This window comes from Trypanosoma cruzi, genomic scaffold, assembly GCF_000209065.1.
Source record: "Trypanosoma cruzi strain CL Brener 1047053516789 genomic scaffold, whole genome shotgun sequence".
Classification (NCBI taxonomy): domain Eukaryota; phylum Euglenozoa; class Kinetoplastea; order Trypanosomatida; family Trypanosomatidae; genus Trypanosoma; species Trypanosoma cruzi.
In genome coordinates this window covers 128,485-149,036 of record NW_001849461.1, presented here as the reverse complement: position 1 = coordinate 149,036, position 20,552 = coordinate 128,485, and the positions used below count along the sequence as shown (strand labels likewise).

The 20,552-nt window shown below is 43.7% G+C and overlaps 9 protein-coding genes across 9 annotated transcripts, besides 30 other annotated features; 6 read left to right on the top strand and 3 right to left on the bottom strand.

Annotated features, from left to right (window-relative positions):
• Positions 1-1,167: a sequence feature (areas merged during assembly that could not be assigned to a particular haplotype. This can correspond to areas where the two haplotypes were merged or to regions with more than two copies in the genome that were merged during assembly.).
• Positions 313-349: a sequence feature (T-rich).
• Positions 1,168-4,946: a sequence feature (haploid, Esmeraldo-like haplotype).
• Positions 1,474-1,504: a microsatellite.
• Positions 1,676-1,740: a sequence feature (A-rich).
• Tc00.1047053508357.100 (hypothetical protein, conserved) lies at positions 1,753-2,733 on the bottom strand (the record flags this gene model as incomplete). The annotated part of the gene is made up of 1 exon (XM_804944.1): positions 1,753-2,733. One exon carries the CDS (start codon positions 2,731-2,733, stop codon positions 1,753-1,755), a length of 981 nt encoding a protein of 326 aa, XP_810037.1.
• Positions 3,092-3,120: a microsatellite.
• On the bottom strand, positions 3,236-4,825 carry Tc00.1047053508357.90 (T-complex protein 1, beta subunit, putative; the record flags this gene model as incomplete). Its single annotated transcript, XM_804943.1, has 1 exon — positions 3,236-4,825. One exon carries the CDS (start codon positions 4,823-4,825, stop codon positions 3,236-3,238), a length of 1,590 nt encoding a protein of 529 aa, XP_810036.1.
• Positions 4,890-4,913: a microsatellite.
• Positions 4,947-4,980: a sequence feature (haploid, non-Esmeraldo-like haplotype).
• Positions 4,981-7,213: a sequence feature (heterozygous, Esmeraldo-like haplotype).
• Positions 5,155-5,186: a microsatellite.
• Positions 5,235-5,260: a microsatellite.
• Positions 5,262-7,088, bottom strand: Tc00.1047053508357.80 (cation transporter protein, putative; the record flags this gene model as incomplete). Its single annotated transcript, XM_804942.1, has 1 exon — positions 5,262-7,088. One exon carries the CDS (start codon positions 7,086-7,088, stop codon positions 5,262-5,264), a length of 1,827 nt encoding a protein of 608 aa, XP_810035.1.
• Positions 7,214-8,073: a sequence feature (haploid, Esmeraldo-like haplotype).
• Positions 7,731-7,870: a mobile genetic element.
• Positions 7,731-12,052: a mobile genetic element.
• Positions 8,074-11,747: a sequence feature (areas not merged during assembly with more than two copies in the genome that could not be assigned to a particular haplotype).
• Positions 11,748-12,038: a sequence feature (haploid, Esmeraldo-like haplotype).
• Positions 11,830-12,052: a mobile genetic element.
• Positions 12,039-15,599: a sequence feature (heterozygous, Esmeraldo-like haplotype).
• Positions 12,058-12,090: a microsatellite.
• Positions 12,099-12,170: a microsatellite.
• Positions 12,536-12,562: a microsatellite.
• Tc00.1047053508357.40 (ubiquitin hydrolase, putative) lies at positions 12,595-14,268 on the top strand (the record flags this gene model as incomplete). The annotated part of the gene is made up of 1 exon (XM_804941.1): positions 12,595-14,268. One exon carries the CDS (start codon positions 12,595-12,597, stop codon positions 14,266-14,268), a length of 1,674 nt encoding a protein of 557 aa, XP_810034.1.
• Positions 14,343-14,366: a microsatellite.
• Positions 14,388-14,408: a sequence feature (AT_rich).
• Positions 14,465-14,503: a sequence feature (A-rich).
• Tc00.1047053508357.30 (hypothetical protein, conserved) lies at positions 14,505-15,866 on the top strand (the record flags this gene model as incomplete). The annotated part of the gene is made up of 1 exon (XM_804940.1): positions 14,505-15,866. The coding sequence occupies one exon, from the start codon at positions 14,505-14,507 to the stop codon at positions 15,864-15,866; it is 1,362 nt and encodes a 453-aa protein (XP_810033.1).
• Positions 15,600-15,858: a sequence feature (areas merged during assembly that could not be assigned to a particular haplotype. This can correspond to areas where the two haplotypes were merged or to regions with more than two copies in the genome that were merged during assembly.).
• Positions 15,859-20,552: a sequence feature (heterozygous, Esmeraldo-like haplotype).
• Positions 16,124-16,152: a microsatellite.
• Tc00.1047053508357.26 (hypothetical protein, conserved) lies at positions 16,243-16,905 on the top strand (the record flags this gene model as incomplete). The annotated part of the gene is made up of 1 exon (XM_804946.1): positions 16,243-16,905. One exon carries the CDS (start codon positions 16,243-16,245, stop codon positions 16,903-16,905), a length of 663 nt encoding a protein of 220 aa, XP_810039.1.
• Positions 16,929-16,955: a sequence feature (AT_rich).
• Positions 16,972-16,996: a microsatellite.
• Positions 17,126-18,307, top strand: Tc00.1047053508357.23 (hypothetical protein, conserved; the record flags this gene model as incomplete). The annotated part of the gene is made up of 1 exon (XM_804945.1): positions 17,126-18,307. The coding sequence occupies one exon, from the start codon at positions 17,126-17,128 to the stop codon at positions 18,305-18,307; it is 1,182 nt and encodes a 393-aa protein (XP_810038.1).
• Positions 18,317-18,365: a sequence feature (T-rich).
• Positions 18,595-19,422, top strand: Tc00.1047053508357.20 (hypothetical protein, conserved; the record flags this gene model as incomplete). Its single annotated transcript, XM_804939.1, has 1 exon — positions 18,595-19,422. One exon carries the CDS (start codon positions 18,595-18,597, stop codon positions 19,420-19,422), a length of 828 nt encoding a protein of 275 aa, XP_810032.1.
• Positions 19,767-20,552, top strand: Tc00.1047053508357.9 (hypothetical protein, conserved; the record flags this gene model as incomplete). The annotated part of the gene is made up of 1 exon (XM_804947.1): positions 19,767-20,552. A coding segment is annotated over one exon (786 nt), but the record flags the coding sequence as incomplete, so codon positions are not given.

Genomic DNA, 20,552 nt, shown 5'->3' with positions numbered 1-20,552 from the left:
CCTTCTTCGGCGAGGCCTTCTTGGGCGGAACGGCAGCGTCAGACATGTTTTGCGTTCTTAAATTCCTTTCGTGCACTCTCAGCAGGATCTTCACCAAACACAAAGACAAAACACAGGGAACGGGCAGGAGGAGCAGTGAGCGGACAGCACGCGGCACGAGAAATCGCACCAAAACAACACGGTAAGAAGAATGGGCACAAAGGGCAGACCACCACAAACACGCCCTTCAGGTTCTCTATAGTGCTTTTCCACAGCACCGTCGCGAATGCACACACGGAAGAAGGGCTGCTGCAGCCCCCAGCACTGGGGATGAGAAACAAAAACAAACAAAAATAAAAACGAAACAAAAGTTCTAGTAATGGAAAAACGGGCATGACGTCGTCTCCACCGGTGACAAGTTCATATCGTTATCTACCAGGTGCGCCAGCGACACGGATCGCGACAACGCACGGTTGAACCAAAATAAATCCCTACTTCTTCTTCGGCGCCTTCTTCACGGCTTTCTTGGGTGCCTTCTTTGCCGCATGCTTCTTGGCACTCTTATTAACAGCTTTCTTGGCTGCTGCAGGCTTCTTCTTGGGGGCGGCCCTCTTCTTCGCAGCAGGCTTCTTCACGGCTGGTTTCTTAGCAGTCTTCTTGGCGGCAGGCTTCTTAGCCGCTGCCTTCTTCGGCGAGGCCTTCTTGGGCGGAACGGCAGCGTCAGACATGTTTTGCGTTCTTAAATTCCTTTCGTGCACTCTCAGCAGGATCTTCACCAAACACAAAGACAAAACACAGGGAAGGGGCAGGAGGAGCAGTGAGCGGGCAGCACGCGGCACGAGAAATCGCACCAAAACAACACGGTAAGAAGAATGGGCACAAAGGACAGACCACCACAAACACGCCCTTCAGGTTCTCTATAGTGCTTTTCCACAGCACCGTCGCGAATGCACACACGGAAGAAGGGCTGCTGCAGCCCCCAGCACTGGGGATGAGAAACAAAAACAAACAAAAATAAAAACGAAACAAGAGTTCTAGTAATGGAAAAACGGGCATGACGTCGTCTCCACCGGTGACAAGTTCATATCGTTATCTACCAGGTGCGCCAGCGACACGGATCGCGAGAACGCACGGTTGAGCCAAAATAAATCCCTACTTCTTCGGCGCCTTCTTCACGGCTTTCTTGGGTGCCTTCTTTGCCGCATGCTTCTTGGCACTCTTTGTAACAGCCTTCTTGGCTGCTGCAGGCTTCTTCTTGGGGGCGGCCCTCTTCTTCGCAGCAGGCTTCTTCACGGCTGGTTTCTTAGCAGTCTTCTTGACGGGAGTCTTCTTAGCCACTGCCTTCTTCGGCGCGGCCTTCTTCGGCGAGGCCTTCTTGGGCGGAACGGCAGCGTCAGACATGTTGGACCTATTGGATGTTTTTCTTTTCTTGCTGTTGTTGTTATTCTTTTCTAGTTTGAATGACAAGGGTTATAGTAAGGAAACGGTGCGCTGTTTTTTTTTTTTTTTTTTTTTTTTTTTTTTTGGTGGTTGTTAAGCAGTATTAACTTGAACAAATTAGGTGTATAATACTTATTGCCAATTGTTTATATTAAGAAATAATAAGAACATTTCTTGTGTCTTTGCTTAGCGGTATGTCTGGCATGATAATCCTTTTTGGCCTCATAGATTTGTCAAGTGATGGTATAAAAAAAAATTTCTTTTTTTTTTCGGCTTTATTTGTGTTTGTTTTATTGTCTGTTTTTCTTCTTTCCTTTGTTTGGTCAATGCTTTTTAATTATCGCCATCGTACACTTGAATGATGTCATGTGAGGGCCAGATGCGAGCCATTCCATCCTCTGCGCCCGAAGCGAATGACTTTCCATCTGGTGCCCAGCGAATGTGGAAAATAGGTCCGTGATGACCTCTGTGAGATTCTAGTTCAGCACCGTCTAGCGTGAACTCCTTTGCCTTGAGTTTCGAGCCTGCCGCCACGTTCTGTCCGTTTGGTGAAAGCGATGCGCATTCCACGTCTTCGTTGGTGGTAAATGAGCTCTTAATTTCTAACGTAGTGGTGTCAATGAATGAAACGCTTTTCTCATGGGCTGCGACAATGCAGTGGTGATGGGTGTACTCAAGAAAGTTAAGACCGGGGATTTCCTTCCTTAGGTAGGGACGAGATGTATCACGAAGGTCCCATTTCATAATGACGTTTTCACAGGCCGTTACCATTGTTGTGGGGTCAATAAAATAAGTTGATTTTACCTGATTTACCTTTTCTGGGCTGTCAAAGCTAAGCGGCTCGGCATTATAATCATTGGCATCAAAAATACGGACTAAACCATCAAAGCACCCAGTGGCAATTTTGTTTTCGATCCAATCACAGGATTTTATGTATTTTGGATGGCTCCACGTATGCAGCTTTTCTCCAGTAATTGCATTCCATATCATTGAAGAATAATCACCACTCCCTGTTACCAAACGAGTGGCATCTTGGTTGAACACTGAACAGTACACCGCGCCTTTATGGCCCTCAAAAGTGCCAACCCAGTCACCTGTTTCACCATTACGCAGCATAGGTTTGGCATCGTGACAAGAGGTAACAAACCAAAATGTTCCATCAATTATTTCGCTGTAGTTAATGTGGCAAATGGGTCTCGTATGACCAGAGCATATCTTCACCTTTGTGATATCGGTATTAACATTATTAGTCACCGCAATCTCCTTTTTCTGTGCTCCAGAGGCTTTTTCCGGTGCACTGTACTTGTTGCTCATCCTTTCCAAGGAAATATCTACCTTTGAATTATTTTGGCGTTCGTTTTTTTTTTTTTTTGCCACTCTTGCGTCCACAACTCTATTTGTACTGTATTCCTTCAACTGTTTACCTCATCGTTCCCAAACAATAATAAACATAATAAAAGATAGAGCATAAACGTTTTTTCCTGATACAAAAAAAGAAATCAGATTGTACACACACACAATTAAGGTGCTTGATAACAATCTTAAGTAAACAACAAACAAGAATCAGAATAAGAGGCAATCTTACTTTTCTTGTTTCTGTGTTTGTTCGTTCATTCCCCTTTTTATTCTTAATATCTATTATTACGCAACAAAATATTATGGCGTCCTTAGAAATAATAATAATAATAATAATAATAATAAGTAAATGGCTAGATTGTTTCTCCGGTCATAAAACAATTTTTGATGTTTCCTCATAAAATCATTTGGTTATTGTCCGCATTGTTATGAGAAAACACAGAGAGGAAGAAACCCGTTTCTATTGTGTTCTTCTGCGTGGAACAGCCCGAAGAACATCATCCACACGAAGAATCATTTCCGCAGCTTCTGCAGCATAGCCCAACACCGAGTTCTTGACCTTGAAAGATTCTGTGATACCGAGTGCTTTCACGTCGGCCACGTCACCCTTCACAACATCAATACCAAAAGTATTGTTTCCTTGGTAATGTGCCGCTTGTAATCGAGTAACCAAGTCATTACTGTCTAGACCGGCATTATCGGCGATGATGGCTGGGAGAGTGCAAAGGGCATTGGCAAAAGCAAGCATTGCAAGCTGTCTCTTACCCGGTGTTTTCTTTGCTCTTTCCTCTACCGCTCGTGCCATCACAAACTCCGAACATCCTGCTCCCAATACTGTCCGGGTTTCATTTATGGTTTGTGAAATAACACAAAGTGCATCATGAATAGAACGCTCTGCTTCATCCAAAATATGTTGTGATGTTCCACGAACAACAATAGTACATGCCTCACCCTGAGGAAGACCAGAAAAACGAATGACTGTGCTTTCACCAATCATAATTTCATCAATTTTCTGTGCAAACCCATATTTAACTTTTTCTGTTTCGTCAAATTGAGAAAGCACATCAGCCCCAAGAGCTTTGGCAAGTCGCTCAATTCCTTCAAAGTCCGCATGTTCGATGGCCATAATGTCATGCTGAGCAAAAATTTCCTCCGGATAATTATAGATCAGCTGGCGGTTGATAAAACAATTAATGTCATGTTTAATTATTTTCATGCATTTGTTTTTCATTTTTTCTTTTTCCGAAGCCTCCACTTCCGCAAGCTGCGCTACGCTATCGACACGCACCTTGGCTCCAAATATCTTAATTTTGTCGGTATCCATGGGAGTATTGGCAACCAATATCTTTGCGTTTTCAAGGTAACGAGGTTGACCAATACCAATTTTCTTATCCAACAAGAAACCCGGTTCAAGATAGCTGTCGCCAAGAGTCCCTCCAAGTTTTTTCATAATGTTAATCATCTCAAGGTTTCCACTTCCCCTCAACCGTAACACGGCATCCACACAAAGTTTGGCGAAATGATCCTTTTCAACCGTAATGATTTTGGAGCTCAATGTCGTTTTTGCAATGCGCAAAAGATCATCGTAGAACATTTTTTCATCATGACCGTGATCTTCAGCTGATGCAACAAGAGCCTCACGGGCTACATGAGTAGCAAGGCGGTATCCTTCAATAATAGTTTGTGGATGAATAGATTGATCAAGGAGTTTTTCGGCATTGCGAAGGAGTTCACCAGCAAGTACAGTTACACTGGTTGTACCATCTCCAACTTCATCATCCTGAGTTTTACTCATGTCAATCAAAATCTTTCCTGCCGGATTATCCATAAAAAGCGACTTTAGAATAGTGGCACCGTCGTTTGTTACACGTACACTTTGAGTGCGATCCATACCCTGAAGAATTTTGTCCATGCCTTTGGGGCCCAATGTTGTTTTTACGATATCTGCAACAGAAATAGCACCCATAATATTCATCAAACGCGCGCGCTCTCCCTTCTCCTCCGACGCTCCTTCTCGAAGCACTTGCTGTGCCTGATTTGCAAAAAGCATTGTTATTTATTGTAGCTTATTTCTGATTTAAAATAAATCCCTACGATATATATATATATATTACAAGAAAAAAAAAAAAAAAAAAAAATGTTATATTTCCAAAAACATAAATAAATATATATATGGTTAATGAAATCATTTCCGTTTCATGAAAGTAAATTTACAGAAAAAACATTCATCCAAAACTTTTTTTTCTAATTATTTTTGGAACAATATATATATAATCATTAAGAAAACAGTCAAAATGCATTCTCAGCAAATAACAACTACTTATTTATTTCGCTTCTTGAAACTCATATGGAAAACACCAATAATAAAAAAATTTTTTTTAATAATACTAATAATAACAATAATAATAATACATCCGCAGTAATTAAAAAAAGATTGCATTTTACCTTTACACTTTTGTTATATATATATATATATATATATATAACTATTCCACATGCACAATTATATTCAAGTGATGTGATCCAGTCTCTGCCTTAAAAAAATTCCTCATGAAATGTGTGACTGAAAAACGTATTTTGCCGTGATCAGCTCGAGCACGTGCTAACACCCTTATCGCACAATATGCCGATTCGTTAGGTGCGGTTGAATGAGGCCATGCACAAATATTTTCTACTGAATTTACATCTTCAATGTCCTTGATGCCAGCAATAGCTTTCTTTAAAAAATTTTCCTCGTCATATGGATGTCCACCCAAAAGAAGTACCTTTCCGGTTTCTTCCAAAAGAGGGAAGGCTGAAAGAGCTATAAATACACAACTAAGAAGACTGCATATCGGATCAACAATTTTCATACCGGTAAGAGAAATTACTATACTTGATATCATAACATTTATACTACCCACAAGATCCGCCAATATATGCAAGTAAATCCCTCTCAAATTATGATCCACAGAACCCGAACATCCATCATGGGGATGGGAGTGAGAACCCACACCGTGGAAAAATGCGACACCAACAATGTTTACAATTAGACCAACAACAGAAACATGTATTAGATACGCAGCGTTAATATCAGGGGGATTCATTATTCTTTCCACCGATTCGACTACAACAAACAATGCTATAAAAAGTAAAAGCACAGCATTAATAAATCCCCCCAAAACTCTATATCGAGCATAGCCAAATGGATGTGTCATTTTATCACTAGCTAACGACGAAACAAAAGCTGCAAATAAACCAACTGCAATTGATACCGAGTCTAATAGCATATGAAAAGAATCTGAGACTAAGCCCAAAGAATTAGCTGAAATACCATAAAGTAGTTCGAGGACCATCACAGCTACCGTAAGAAGAAAAAAAGAAAATAACCTTCTCTCACGCTCCCCTTGAAAAAAGTAATTAAACGCATCGCCAACAAATGCTAAAGCACCTTTCCGGTTCGTTAAAAAAGATGAAGGCTCCAATAAAGTCAGTCCATTATTATAATACATTGAATTCAGAGAACATATCAGAAATATACAAGCACTGATCATAGCTAAAAAATCACCATAGTCAAGAGTCCCAAAACCAATATTCAAAATACAGCCTCCTAAAAGAAGCACCAAACCCTCATTCACAGCAAAAGTCACGGGTGTAGCTCCAAATCTTAAGTCAAATAGTGCTTTTCCACACCCCGAAATAATGGAAAGTAATGGAAACAAAAGCCATGGATAGGAAGAAACAAAAGTTGTATCAACAAAAAAAAACATCCAACCAAAAAAGGACAACTCTACAGATGCAAACACCTGCTCAAAAAACCTCAGCCAAGAATTATTCTCCCTGAAACAATGAAACTCAAAAAAATTTGCCAAAATCACAGAGAGAACTAATCCAGCAAGCGCAAAAGTCAAGAGTGAAATATCCCCATTCTTCTTAATCAAAATCCCCAGGAACAGGAGAAGTGTACTGAGTGTAGAGACTCCAAACCAAGTCAACTTATTTCTCAGGTTCTCGGCTTGCAAGTATTTCCCTTGAAGTACAAAAGCACAGTAAAATAATATTGAAAAAATAGGCTCAATTTCTTTTAAAATATACAATAAAAAACCACAAATATAAGCTCTAAAAGTTCCCATTAAAATTGCATAAAAAAAATGTAAAACAAAACAATTGTAAACGTCTCTGGCGTTTTCCCTAATCTGCACTAGATGTATCAATGCCTCACCCATAGAAACCAAACCCCCAACCCATAAGAAGTGAGCCTGGGAATTTTTAAGAATAAAACTTTGTGCCAGGATTGTTCCGGCAAATCCAGCAGCAACGACAAAAGATAGCATAAAGTACTTCACTTCCTTATTAGACCTTTCTATTTTTTTGCTGTTGTTGCTACTGGTAAAGTTCCACCCAATTTTCTAGCACCAAAAAAATCTTAGAATAAGAAATCCTTTCGAAAAACAAAAAAAAAATTAATGAAATGGATTCAAAAAAGCAAGAAGTACCCCCAAAAAACAAGTATTGCTTCTCAAAACATAAAAAAAAAAGATTGTGTATAAAGAAATACACTCTTTAAGCACAAACAATATACAACAAGAAGAATTTTCAGCCTTTTACACCCATTTTCTTTCCTCAAAAAAAAAAAAAAAAGGAAAAAACTGCATTTGTTAAAGCAAACCGGGCCGCCGCCTTGCCGGCGTGTCCCCATGCTGGCTTCGACGACAACCCCGAAGCACACACCAACAAAATGCCACCCACCCTCCCCCAGACCTCCGCAACCACAGCTTGAACTCGAAGGCGCGGTGCGGCCAAGCGGTGCGCGCGACAGTTGTCGGCCTTTCATTTCAACCCGGACAACGCCGCCACCCCTCTTGTCGCCTTGATTTTGGCGCCCTGCCAGAATCTGTGGTGCTTTTCTTTTTGTCTGCCGCTTCGCGCGCCCACGGCGACGAGAACGGTGGAGTCTTTTTTTTTTTTTTGCTTCTAGGAGCTTGTGAAAAGAATGATCGTGGGAGAGCTGGCCAACCCTAATGAATGCATATATGTATGTATCCCTGCCAAAACGAACACGCACTTTTTTATGACGCTTTTTCCGTCCTATGAATTTTGGGCAGGCCACGACTTTAAGGCCATCAGGGGAAATTGACGTGTAGAGGACTTTAGTTATTTTATTTCATGTTTACAGACACAGCGAGGTTGGTTTAAGGAAATGGCATTGGCTTGTTTTACTCGGCCTCCCAGTCCAGCGATATTGGTGTCCCTATTTCAGAATTGGTACGCCAGCATGGCGCTATCCAGGTGCAGCTCACCGTTGTGGATGAAAACAGCCCGTCGGATGCAACGTTAACAGTGGCCACCCCGATGGCAGGCTTGCGCTTGATTTTGGGAAACATCGCCAATCACAGGGAGGATTCGAGCCTTACAGGACATATTGCGAATCGCCGGGCGCCTCAAGTATTAAATTTTGAGACTCAATCGCTCCTGCCCATTGTGTGGGAGCGGCCCGGGAGTTGAGGGTCCAGCAAGGGGCTCGTAATTCCTGAAAGGGATCGCTTGAGCACGGACCACGCCCACACCGTCGCGGACGTGCGGAATGGAAGCGCCCGGCTTAAGTCGCAGGTGGAAGAGGCGCATAATAGCACCCTATCGGCGTGCGAATGTCGCATTGCGGTTGCCGACGGCCTTCTTGCAGAACGGGAATACGCGCTCGCCGGACGCGAACGGCAAGTGGAGGCTAACCGCGCCCAACTACAGGAACGAGAGGCACGCGTTAGCGCAAGAGGAGCGCGGCGAACCGTTACGCACGGCCCAACGAAGTCCGGCGCGAGAGAGACGGCAGGTTATTCTCCAGGCGTCTCAGGGTGATTTTGGGTGGTCACATTTCCGTCTTTCCACGCTTTTACCTTCCCGCACCTTCCCTTGGACGCCCATTCTGGCACAGAAGAAGAGGAACGGTGTTTTCCCGCTTTCGACGCCACCACTTGGGCCACGCGTGTTTGGAATGAGAGCGTTTCCGGAGTCGTTGTCGACCTTCGGGGCGCATACGATTGTTGGCAACAGGCGGAAGGCCACGCTCAATTTGCCTTTGACAATTTGGTCGAGTGGATCGGCGTGCTGGGAGCGGAGCGGGATCCCACCGATCAGTTCATGGATTCAGGCAGGTCCCTACTGAATACATTCCGGAGGCAGCTCACGATCGCAACCGAACATAGCATCCGGCTTTCCAAACCGCGCGCCCGTCTTTACACTGCCGCACATGAAGCTGACGCCTTTGCGGGGGCAGCCCAGCTTCTCGCGGAACGGCGAGGGACGCAACGATTGTCGTGATGCCGGTTGTGTCGCATTTGTGGGCACGAAGCGTCTACATGCAACGCCCGAGGCGCACCCAGAATAATTTACTCGCAGCGCGGATGGCCGTGAAAAAGCGGCGGAGGGGCCGCCCGCTGCCTATGAAGGCGGACGACAGCAGCCTCATCCGTTCCACCGCCTCCCACCATCCGCACCGCACCACCGATGCTTCATCCGGACTTTCGAATTGCCCGACGCAATCGTCGAGAAGGGCAATGGCGCTTATCCGCTACCGACGCTCGACTGTGGTACGACGAAACACCGACAGTTCCGCCGCGGGCCAGGCACAGGAGGAGGGCGAACGAGGCGGCTCGAGAGATGCGTGCCCCGCCAGCGTGGGAGCAGGCAATGTCTCTAGCGGGGCAATTCGCAACCTTTTGCCGCACGCACGAACAGCGGATCAGCGAGGAGAGCCGCGTGACCTTTTTGATGGCTGTGCTAGATGTGGCGCCATGGACCAGACCGCAGTACGCCAGGATGCTGCGGTCCATGTTGCAAATGAATCGGGCCCCGCTGGACATGGTGATTCTGGGGTTGCAAAAAATCGCGGCGCGATCGGAAAAGAAGCAGGTCCGCTCATCGACAAAGAAAGGGACCGAGGAATGTATCCGCAGCCTGGCCGATTGGAAGGAACGGGTTGTTTTTCGACTTGCGTGGATGACTGCGAGATGTTGGTTTGAGATTGCAGCCTTAACTCCCAACAATTTCACACTGGAGCCGGACGGTACCTTGATTTTGGATTGGTCCGTGGCGCGAAAGACGGCGAGGGCGGATCCCCACCGCGCCTTGCGGTTCGTCAGGATACGAGGGCAGGACGCGTTTGACACAACGAAAATCTCACGAATCTTGCGACCGCCCAAGTCGAACGAGCTCTGGCTACTTGGTGTGCCACGGCGCATTACACAAAACGCGGTGCGTTGAGGTGCGCTGCTCAAACCGTGGAGAGTCACAATTCGGACCCACACGTGATCTCGCAGTTGGCGGAGCACGTCAATCCGTTCGACGTTCCCCAGAATACTGTTCGATATTTGTGGAATTGCAACACAGTGCTGACCCAGGTGTCGTCGCTGGTCGCATTGATGTGAAGGGGAGAGGCTGCGGAAGGGCAGTAACCCTGGCTGAGCGCAGCGAAGTGTTTTTTCCATAATTTTTATCATCATGCGGCCGCAATAACGAGACAAGCGACAAGGACGCGTCTGGCCACTCCACAAGATGAACGAACCATCCCGCTACAGCGAGTCAACGTGCCCTTATTGAATCCGGAGTGGATCATGAGCCGGTTGAACCCGGTTACCTTGGAGAGTCTCATGCAAATTTGGGGACTCGTTGGGCGGTCCCCTTTCCCTCCGTCTTCCTCCGGTAAAGCGCGCGAAACTCACGGAGGATTCCAGCCGCTGACGCGCGATTGTTACGAAAAGCAGGAATTATCGAGGACGCTTCGTCCACAATAACAGGCGGATGGACAAGACCTTTTTCGGTTGTGGAGGAGAAAACCACCGGTTTACGACGACGATGGATTGCGTGGCCGCGCGACAAGAACAGAGACGACCCTTATGAGGCGAATTTTTCTCTTTCACACATTTTCCATTATTTGCCGCCTGTGATGGCCGAGGCCGCTTCCTGCCTGGACTTAAAGGCATCCTCTTTCCATGTATCTTTACCGCGGGAGACTCGGCATCTCTTTCGATGCCGCGTGGAGGACGGCACGCTGGTGGAGCCGACACGGCTCCCAATGGGATGCAAGGCCAGCCCAGAAATTCTCCACATTACCACTTCGGCAATTGCGGGGGTGACGACGGTGACTCACTTCCTCTGGGCTGCACCTCCATTGGTGCGTGTCGACGTTTGGATCGGTAATATACGCATTGCAGGGTCTAAAAGCGACGCGACATTGTGGGGAGCCCCAGTGCTTCGTAATGCGGACGGCCGTCACGCAACGATAGGGGAGGACCGCGAATCGGGCGTCACGCACTACACCTTCCTGGGGGTACAATTTGATGAAACTCACGCCGAGCGGTGCCCCTGAGTGGAAGGTTTTTCCGGTCTGTATGCGACGTGCCGTCGCTCAATTCTTTAACCAACGCGGAAATGGAGGCCATGGTGTCACGCTTTTTGCACGCAGCTGCCATTTTGGGCACGCAATTATGCGACTACTACCTTTTTCATCAAGGCAGTGCGACGACGATTATCCGCACTTAACCGGGGGATTGTGCAGGAGAAATCCCCGGCGAACCTTCCGCCGTCAGCGGCTGGTTTGGGCGAGAGATGAGGGCACAGCATCGAGAATATAATCGCAAGCGAATCATCAAGCCCACGGAAAAGGCATCGGCCGCCATCATCACGGATGCATCGCTCCATGGATGGGGAGCCGTTTTTATTCCATACTCCGGCGACGTTAAAATTGCCGGAGGAAATGGGAGAGGAAGCCTTTTCTTATCATGCAGGCCGAGGCACGCGCGGTACGCTTAGCCTTACCGGCCTTTTCCGCCATCTTGCCATCCACCATGGACGTTTGGGTGGGCAACACTTCGCTACAAGGAGCGGCGAATAAAGGCAGCTCGAAATCGCACGCGTTGACGTGGGAGCTGCGACGGACATATGAGTTTTTGGACTCTCGCGGAATACGGGCAACTTTTGCCTACGTACGGTCTGCAGAAAACCCCGAAGACGGCATATCACGCGGTCGTGTTTTTACACTTCAGGAGTTGGCGAAGGGGTGGAACTTGCGAAGGGGAAGCGGCGGGGTCTTGTGGCTGGAGGACCCCAAAGTCTGCCACTTCGTAAGCGATAAATATTTCAGATCCTAACTGAGGACAAAGCACCATGCTAGTGGTCCACAGAATTCTATATATATTGAATAAAAAGAAAACATTGAAGCAATTAACTAAAGAACCTTTTTTCTTAACTTGTTTGGTTTCTATAGATTTTCAGGATCCGGCCAGCTGCCCAGAAGATTATTCTGCATTTTTTTTTTTTTTTTTTTTTTTTTTTTTTTTTGGGTGGTTCTTCGCATTTGCCTTGCTTTATTTTGCATATGTTTTCCTTTTTTTTTTTCTGTTTCTCGTCCTTTTGCTTTGGGGGATAGTGTTTCTTTGTTTTCGTTACAAATTTGAGGGCGGTTGGCCTCAGTGCGCGTTTACATAGCGTCGAATTTTTTTTCCCGCATTGGATTTCCCAAAAATTGTTTCTCATCATCCATACGTTTGTGGAGATGCTGTTATTTTGAGAGTTTTCCAAAGATTTCTTCTTAGGGCATTTCTGAAGTGTCTTTTTCTGCGTGCGCGCATGTGGGTAGTGGATGGTATCTTATAACTCAATTAAGTTATTATTTACATTTTTGTTGTATAATACGCATTTTTCTTCATTGTCCATGTCTTTGAACGAATATAATGTATAAGCATAAAATATATTATTTCGCTTTCTGAAGTTAGATCTATTCAAGTTTTTTTTTTTTTTTTTTTTTTTTTTTGGAGTCTGTTTCTGGTGTAAAGTGGGGGCTAGATGTCGTGCTTTCAGTTGGACTGTGAATGTGACTACAAAGAATTCAAACGAACAATATACTATCACGCGGAAGACTTTACCATACCAGATTGTTCGCCCGCATCACACTTTAGCGTGTGCGAACGGGTCTATGAAAAGGCTGTCAAGGAGTTGAAGGCGAGAAATTTTGATCTTGCTGCCTTCTATTTTGCCCGATGCATGTCGATTATCGAAAGGGCCAATCTTCGACCGCAAGTGAGTGGTGCAAAAAAACTAATGTGGAATTGTTTGGAAGCTCTGGAACGGTTAGATAAAAATGAGTTGTTGGAACATCACTCCAAATTGCTACAAAAGGTTAGGCAACATGAGGAAGAAAGGAAGCGTATTGTCGAACAACAACTTCTTCCTGATGAAGGTGAGCCAGAATCATTGGAAGATAAGCATCTCAGGCGACAGCAAGAGCTTTTGCTGAATGAGAATACGGTAGTAGATGATGCATTAAAAAGAATAAGAAATGTACAAATACCTACACCGTACACTCAAACCAATAAGGATGTGCAACCCTATTGGCATAAACCTAGTGTTGAGCAAGTTGAGATTAAGAAGAATCAAATTGCTCCCCCAAGAAGGATTCCAACTATATCACCTAACGCTTACCTTGTTTGGAAATTTAATGTTGGCTCTTTTTCTGTCTCTACCCCTAGACGGGGGATGGTGAATCTGGGTAACACTTGCTATCTTAACAGTGTTACTCAAATGCTTTCAGTGACTTCCCTAGGAGCTTATTTTCTTCGAGATGATTACACAAAAGACATTGTTGGGGCTGATAAAGGAGAAGTAAGGCTTGTGAATTCCTTTACATATATACTACGTGAACTACACCGAACTGATTTTGCCACCCCAGCTAGTCCATCACATTTTAAAGATTCTATCGGCGGTCTTTATACTTCGTTTTTAGGTTACTCACAACAAGACGCAAATGAATTTCTTCGTCTTTTATTGGATGGTATTCATAACAGCTTAAATGATCGGAAAAGGTTGGATAATAATATTTTTGAGGTGGATACAACAAAAGGCAGTGATGTGGAGATATCGGGGCGTACATGGTCTCAATATAAACAAAAGAATAATTCAGTGATTGTAGATGAATGTGCATTTCAAGAACGAAGTTCAATTGTATGCCCTTCTTGCCACCAAATTAGCAGGACTTTTACCCCTTCATTAGGGTTAGAAGTGCCCATCCCTTCTTCTTCGGGTCGGGTAAGCATCGAAGATTGCCTAAAAGCATATTGCAAAGAAGAAGTACTGGATTCGGAGTCATTATATACATGTCCATCTTGTAAACAAAGTGTTAACGCGTCAAAACAACTTTTGATATACTCACTACCCAGGATATTGTTTTTGACCATGAAACGGTTTCGCAGTTATGGTGATTTTTCAAACAAAGTTCTTGAACCCGTGGTTTTTCAGAAGGAACTAAATATGTCTTCTTTCATGTGTTCTCCTGGAAAAAATACAAATTATACTCTTGTTGGAGTTGTGAATCATCGAGGAAATATTCATGGTGGACATTATACCGCAGACTGCCTTGGTGCTGATGGTATCTGGTTTTCATTCAGCGATGAAAGAGTCTCCAGGGCCGACAGTCCAGACTTTCAACTTGCGTATATATTGTGTTATAGGCGCAGTGATTGAGAACAACAATGCAACCGAGAAAAGGATTGGAATGACTGATATTTTGTGTATCAAGGAGCGAATTAATTCAAATCAAAAAAAATAAAAAAAAAAAAAAATGAGTTTTTGAATATGCCTCCTTTTTATTTTTATTTTATTTTCTCTCTTTTTTTAACAAGTGTAAAACATTGGGTCTAGGTTTTAGTTTTAGTTCTAGTTGTTCTTTTTTTTTTTCGCTTGTTTTTTTCTTTTTTTTGATGGGAGAGACGTGCTCAAAGACCGCGAATGCGGCAGCATTAGAAAATCGTCGTATTCAACGAGAGATCCGTCTTGGAATTTTGCCAGTTTCGCGTCCAGTCTCACCATATCCGTCCCCACAAGCATCGCAAACAACTTTGAGTGCGCGCCAGGTTCATGGCCCTATTGGTCAAAGAATAGTCTCCCTATCGGATAACAGGTCACGTGCGTTGTATACTCCTCCTCGTAGAGGTTTTGAGAATAGCACTTCTTCCGTTGGGCGTGGACCACATAATAATGCCGTACGAATAGGTCCTTCATTGCCCCATTTTGCTTCTAATGAGCGTTCACCTATGCGACCGGGAATGTGTTTGCCATCAAAAGCTACACATCAGCCAAGTGGCACCATGGGTGAAAACGCACCTAAAAGATTGCATTGGTTAAGTAAAAGTGGGAACTTGAAATCAAACGGTGATGCCGGGATGCGTCGAGGTTTTCTAAAAGAGGATAAAAAAATTAAACCGGTAATTAGACAAGCCTTGAATCTACTATGTGTGGAGGAGATACGGTGCCGAACTGAAATTTCAAATGAGGCGATGACACAACTTAAGAAATTAGAAGATAAACTTACCTCCATTACTGAGTTAGAGTCTATTCGCGCATCGGTATTGGAAATTATAAAATTGCAAACTAAATCACGTGAGGCTGTTATTGAACAGGAATTAACGGAGCGAAAGCTTTTATTTGTTTGGATGAACCAAACAGTTGAAGAGGATAGATTGAAAGCCCTTATTGATGCAACAAAAGAACGGCACCAGAATTCCGTATTTGTTTGCCCCACCTCTTCAAGAAGTGGATCCAGATTTTTTGCGTCATATGAAAGACCACATTCGCAGGCAGTCGAGATACGAGAAAAGTCACCTTTGGAGAGCATTGCTTATCATGATCCTTGTAATAAAGAAGCGACGAAGGAAAAGGATTTTTTCAAGAACGCGAATAGTTATTCAAAACCTGTTTGTTGTCGTAATGCTCTCATTGAAGAGGATGTACAAAGTGACGATCTCAACCGCAAAATAGGACGCCAAACTTATTTGATGCATCAAACTATCCCTTCATATTTTCACAAAAATATGGATATTGTGCCTGATGTGTATTCCAGTAATTTTCGCTTAGGTCGAGAACGTGATGCCTCGGAATTTTTGTCCTCAGAACAAATTTCACCGCGCTTTTTGCCAAATTTTTCAGAGGAAGGGCGCTCTTTTTCATCTTATAGATCCACATTTCTTGATCCATTCAAAACTCCTCGAAGAACACCTGTAGAATTAAAAAATGATAGCGATTTGGCGATGAGGAGGAGACTTGCCGCTCTTTTGTTGGTGTAGTTATTTTATGCCTTTTTAACTTGTCTCCATCATTTTTGTTGTTGTTTTTGATTTGATCTATTTGAGATCCTTTGCATGTACAAGATCGACCTTATATGTATTATTTTGCCTTACTGTCTGCTTTATCACAACAGAATGTTTTTCTGTATTTTGTGAATTGTGTAGCGATATTAAGTCCAAAATAATAAAAAAAAAAAGATGGAGGAGGAAGTGTAAATAATTCTTATGTATGTTTCTACCTGAATTATGCTCCTGATTTATTATTATTATTATTATTATTATTATTTATTTTTTTTTTTTTTTTTTGTTGTGTCTGTGTGTGTTTACGCATTCCATTTTTTGATTTCAAAGAGGACTGTGTGCATTTTTACGAAGCATGAGGCGTTCTTGCTTTTTATTTTCACAAATTGTGAATGTTGTCTCTGCTTTGACGGAAAAACGGAAGTATAGCATAAAACTATGCAAAGTGCTTCTTTTTCCATCGCCACCGCTTCGCTCATTGTCCTTCGCTCCGCCTCCCAAATGGACTTCAGAGCTTTCTAGAAGACTTCAAAAACAGTTTCCTGAAATTAAACGGCAGCACCATGTTCTTTATCTACGCGCCTTTATACATCCTAGTTTCACCACATCTGATGCGATGAATTCAACAATGAATGCAACAACTTCTATAGGTGAGGCGTTACTGGCGTCTGTCGGGGAGTGCTTGATTGTAAACGCCTTTAGAGATCTGAAGCGCGATGAAGTGCTTCTATTAATGTCGTTTTTATTGTCCGATGCAACACTTAGTTCAGTATTGCGATATCACTGGGAAATGGAGGATATGGTGCTCACAGATGCTTCAGTACAGCTATTTCAAGGAAAAACATTAAGGTCTACGGCGGGCCTTATGCAGTGGTTGTCATCAAATGGGAAACAACAGACTCCCGATCCTTATTGTGCGGGGTGTGTGAAGTCTATGATTGGAGCTGTTTATCTAGACAGAGGTTTAGAAGAGGCAGCGGCGTTTATTTACAAACATGTCTTGCAGAATATATCTTAAGACTGCCATTTTTTATCCACCACTAATAATAATAATTATTATTATTTTTTGCTTGGTTATTGCAACTTATTATTATTATTATTATTATTATCTGCATTAATATTTACGCAGTATTTTGAAAAAATTTTATTTTGTAACGGGAATGTTTTTCTCGATATAAAACTTTTTTCACCCTGTTTTTTTCTGTTTATTACTATGTTTATATCTTTTTTAAAGGACAATGGCATCTTCGATTACTTCCATTGGAACTCAGGAATCTGAAGAACTTTGTTTCCTTGAGGCATACGAAGAGGTGGCTCCTACAAAAACGAAGGAGCAGTTGATTGAAGAACAATTGCAAGAATTGTACAATTACCAATTCACAGTTCCTGAACTCCCCGAAGATGATCCTTCTGGGAAATTGGCCTACTTGGATGCATGCGAAAAGCTGCATAAAGAGTCATTCATGAAATTTCCAACCCGAAGTGTTGCACGAAGAATCTGCGATGGAAAAGAATCACTTGACCTCAGTTTTTTTGGACTCAAGAAAAAAGGCAGCATCGCTTTGTCTGCTGCTCTACGTGTTAATCTCTCTATCAAGACTCTCTCTCTTGTTGGAAATCATATTACACCTGCAGGGGCAATGGAAATAGCGCGATCACTATCAGAGTCAAGAACTGTGACCTTGCTGGATTTTGGTCAGAACAAGTTGGGAGCTCGGGACCCAGGAGAAACGGTTCGGGGTGGCGCAGTAGTGGCGGAACTACTTCGAGCCGGTAATGTATTGAAAACATTGTCACTACGTGACAATGGGTTAAGCGATCAGCATATTGCAGAGTTTGTTGAGGTTGCAATAGACAACACGGAGTTGAATTCTCTTGACCTTAGCTTTAACAAAATTGGTTACCTTGGTGCAATTGATGTTGCCCAAATTCTTTCCCGTAATGGAGACCTACGTGAAATTAACCTAGAGTGGAATCAATTTCAAACAATGGGAAGTTGCCATATTCTCAAAGAGGGGCTGTTAATGAATAACACAATCAAGCGCTTCAACTTAAGCTCAGATGGTTTGGACGACACCTGTGCGCAACTTGTGGGTCGAATTATTGGTGAAAACGCCATTGAGGAAATTATTATAGCGCATAATAGAATTGGTCCTATTGGCGCTGAAGCTATCGCAAAGGGTTTGTTGGCTACCTCCGCACTCACCACTCTTATTTTAGATGACAACCCCCTCCAAACTGAGGGATGTTCTGCACTTATTCGTGTTGCCGCAGAGGCCAGTTCCCTTAAGCATCTCAGCATGCAACAATGTCGGTGTATTGTCGATTTGTTACTGGACGCGGAAAGGTTGACGAAAGAAGCTCGACAAGACATTGTTATTTTGATATCTGAGGACTGCTGTGCCAAAGAATGGATGTAAAGAGATTTCAAAAAAAAAAAAAGAAGGAAAAGAAGAGATATAAAAAGAAAGAAAAGAAGCATTCCTGATCGATGTACCGTGAAACTTGAGAGGCAAACAAACATGGATTGGTTTCCTCTGTTCGTTTTTTTTTTTTTTTTATTGCTCTTTATTATTGTTAAACAGGATGTATTGTTGATATGCTGGGCGTTGGCAAGCTATTATTTGTGACATTTTTTTTTTTTTTTTTGCTTCATTTGTTGCTGAGAACAATAATAATAATAATAACAATGGGCCTGTAGCACACGATGATTGATGATATTGAAGCCACACTGAACCGCATGTTGGCGTTTCCTTCAGGGGCGTCGTCACTGGACGCGGCGATAAAACTAAAAAACATTGCCCTGGCTCTGGAATTAGCGGAACAAATTCCTCTCCTGACGGAGACATGCATGTCGCTTTGCGTTGAATTAGCTGAAAACACACCTCCCCAGGTTGCTACCGTTCATTCCGTGCTGAGTTTACTGGCTCGGTTTTGTATGCGAGAGGAAAACAGGGGACTAGCAACACGCTTTGGTGTTTTTAGCCTATGTGTTCTCATTCTTCAAGATCATAAGAGTTTACCTGAGGACACAATTTTTGCAGTTTTTGACTTGATTAGTACGCTATGTATGAATGACGGGAACGTACGTCGAATGTTGCGTCCATCTATTCCTTATATAATAGAGATTATGAACGAGAGTACAAGTTCACTCCAATTGGCGTTTGGAGGTGCGGTTGCCTTGGCCACCTTGACTATGCTTGATGCGGCCAATGCAACCCTTGCTGTAGAACGAGGTTCTGTTCAACTTTTGATATCTTCTTTTATCAGGGCATATGATAGAGAAAAGGAAATTGGCTGTCAACACATTTGTCATGTGTCACGGTGTAAAAAAGAAGAGGAGCAGCAGCTGTGTGAGAAAGTTATGCGTTGGTCACGTGATGCCTTGCAGAAACTGGTTCAGTCTCCTTCTCATGCTGTAGATGAGAAGCTGGAAGAGGCGGATTTTGGCAAGTACGGCAGCCGCGTTGAGGTGGACGAACTAAAATGGATGTTGAAGTTTCAGCGGAGAAAAGTGAGTGTTACTCATCCATGAGGTGCGCACTGCTGGAGGATGGAGCGGGGGAGAGTGCGCGTGAGTACATTTCTGTGTCTGTCTGTACTGTCGCATGAAAAAACCTTGTAGACGAGATGAGCGCGGCTTGCCTTTGTTTCTGTCTCGTGTGCGTGTGTGTGTGTGACTGTTGTTGTTGTTGGTTGATTTGTTATTAGGTGTTATGTTTTAATTTATTTACATGTGGTTTTGTCTCTGCCCTCTCTACTGTTTCACTCGCACTGAAAAGAAAACAACCGCGAAATATATATATATATATAGAGAGAGAGAGAGGGAAAAGGAGTAAATTAAGAGAACTGAACCAAGACAGTCCCAACTTCAACATCATGAACAGCGCTGTAGACTCATTGTTGATGCGCCTCAAGTTATCGGATTTAATTCCGAAGTTCAAGGAGATGAAGCTGGATCGTATTGTGAACCTGCGCAAGCTGAGTGAAGAAGAACTCCGCGAGGCTGTTCCTGACGATGAGCAGAGGAATCTTATCATTCACGCCATTTCAAACCGTGGGACGCACGAAAAGAGACAGCAGTCACAGGCAGCAAACATCAATCCTCCACGCAACGCGGATGACGGGGGTCGTGTGGGCATTTCTTTTCCACGTGGCTCCACACGCGGTGGCATGGGGCGTGGTGTAAGCCGTGGTGGTCGTGGCGGAGGCAGCATAAACAACAACAGCAACAGTGAGACGAACACCTCGTTCCCGGGTCGTCAACGTGCGTGCAACCACTTCTTTTCAGGAGAGTGCAAGTTCGGTGACCGCTGCCGCTATAGTCATGACAAGGAAATTTATGATAGGGAAATGGCGGAAAATGGGCCTCGGCGGCCTAACGATTCTGTTAGCAAGCCGAAAGACTACTCTGAGGTCTGTGAAATTCCTACGCATCGCATCAAGTTCTTACTTGCTAAGAAGGCTGAACGTCTTAAGCAGATTCACATCCAAAATCATACACACAACGAACCATTTAAGCGCGTCGACTCAAACGTTGAGAAGTTTGAGTTGGTAGTGTACGGTCCTGACCCTCAATCTGTTCTGCAGTCAAAGAAGATGATTCTTTCATACGTTGGTGTGACAAAACAGGAAGAGCAAAAGAGTCGCTTGCAGTATACAATC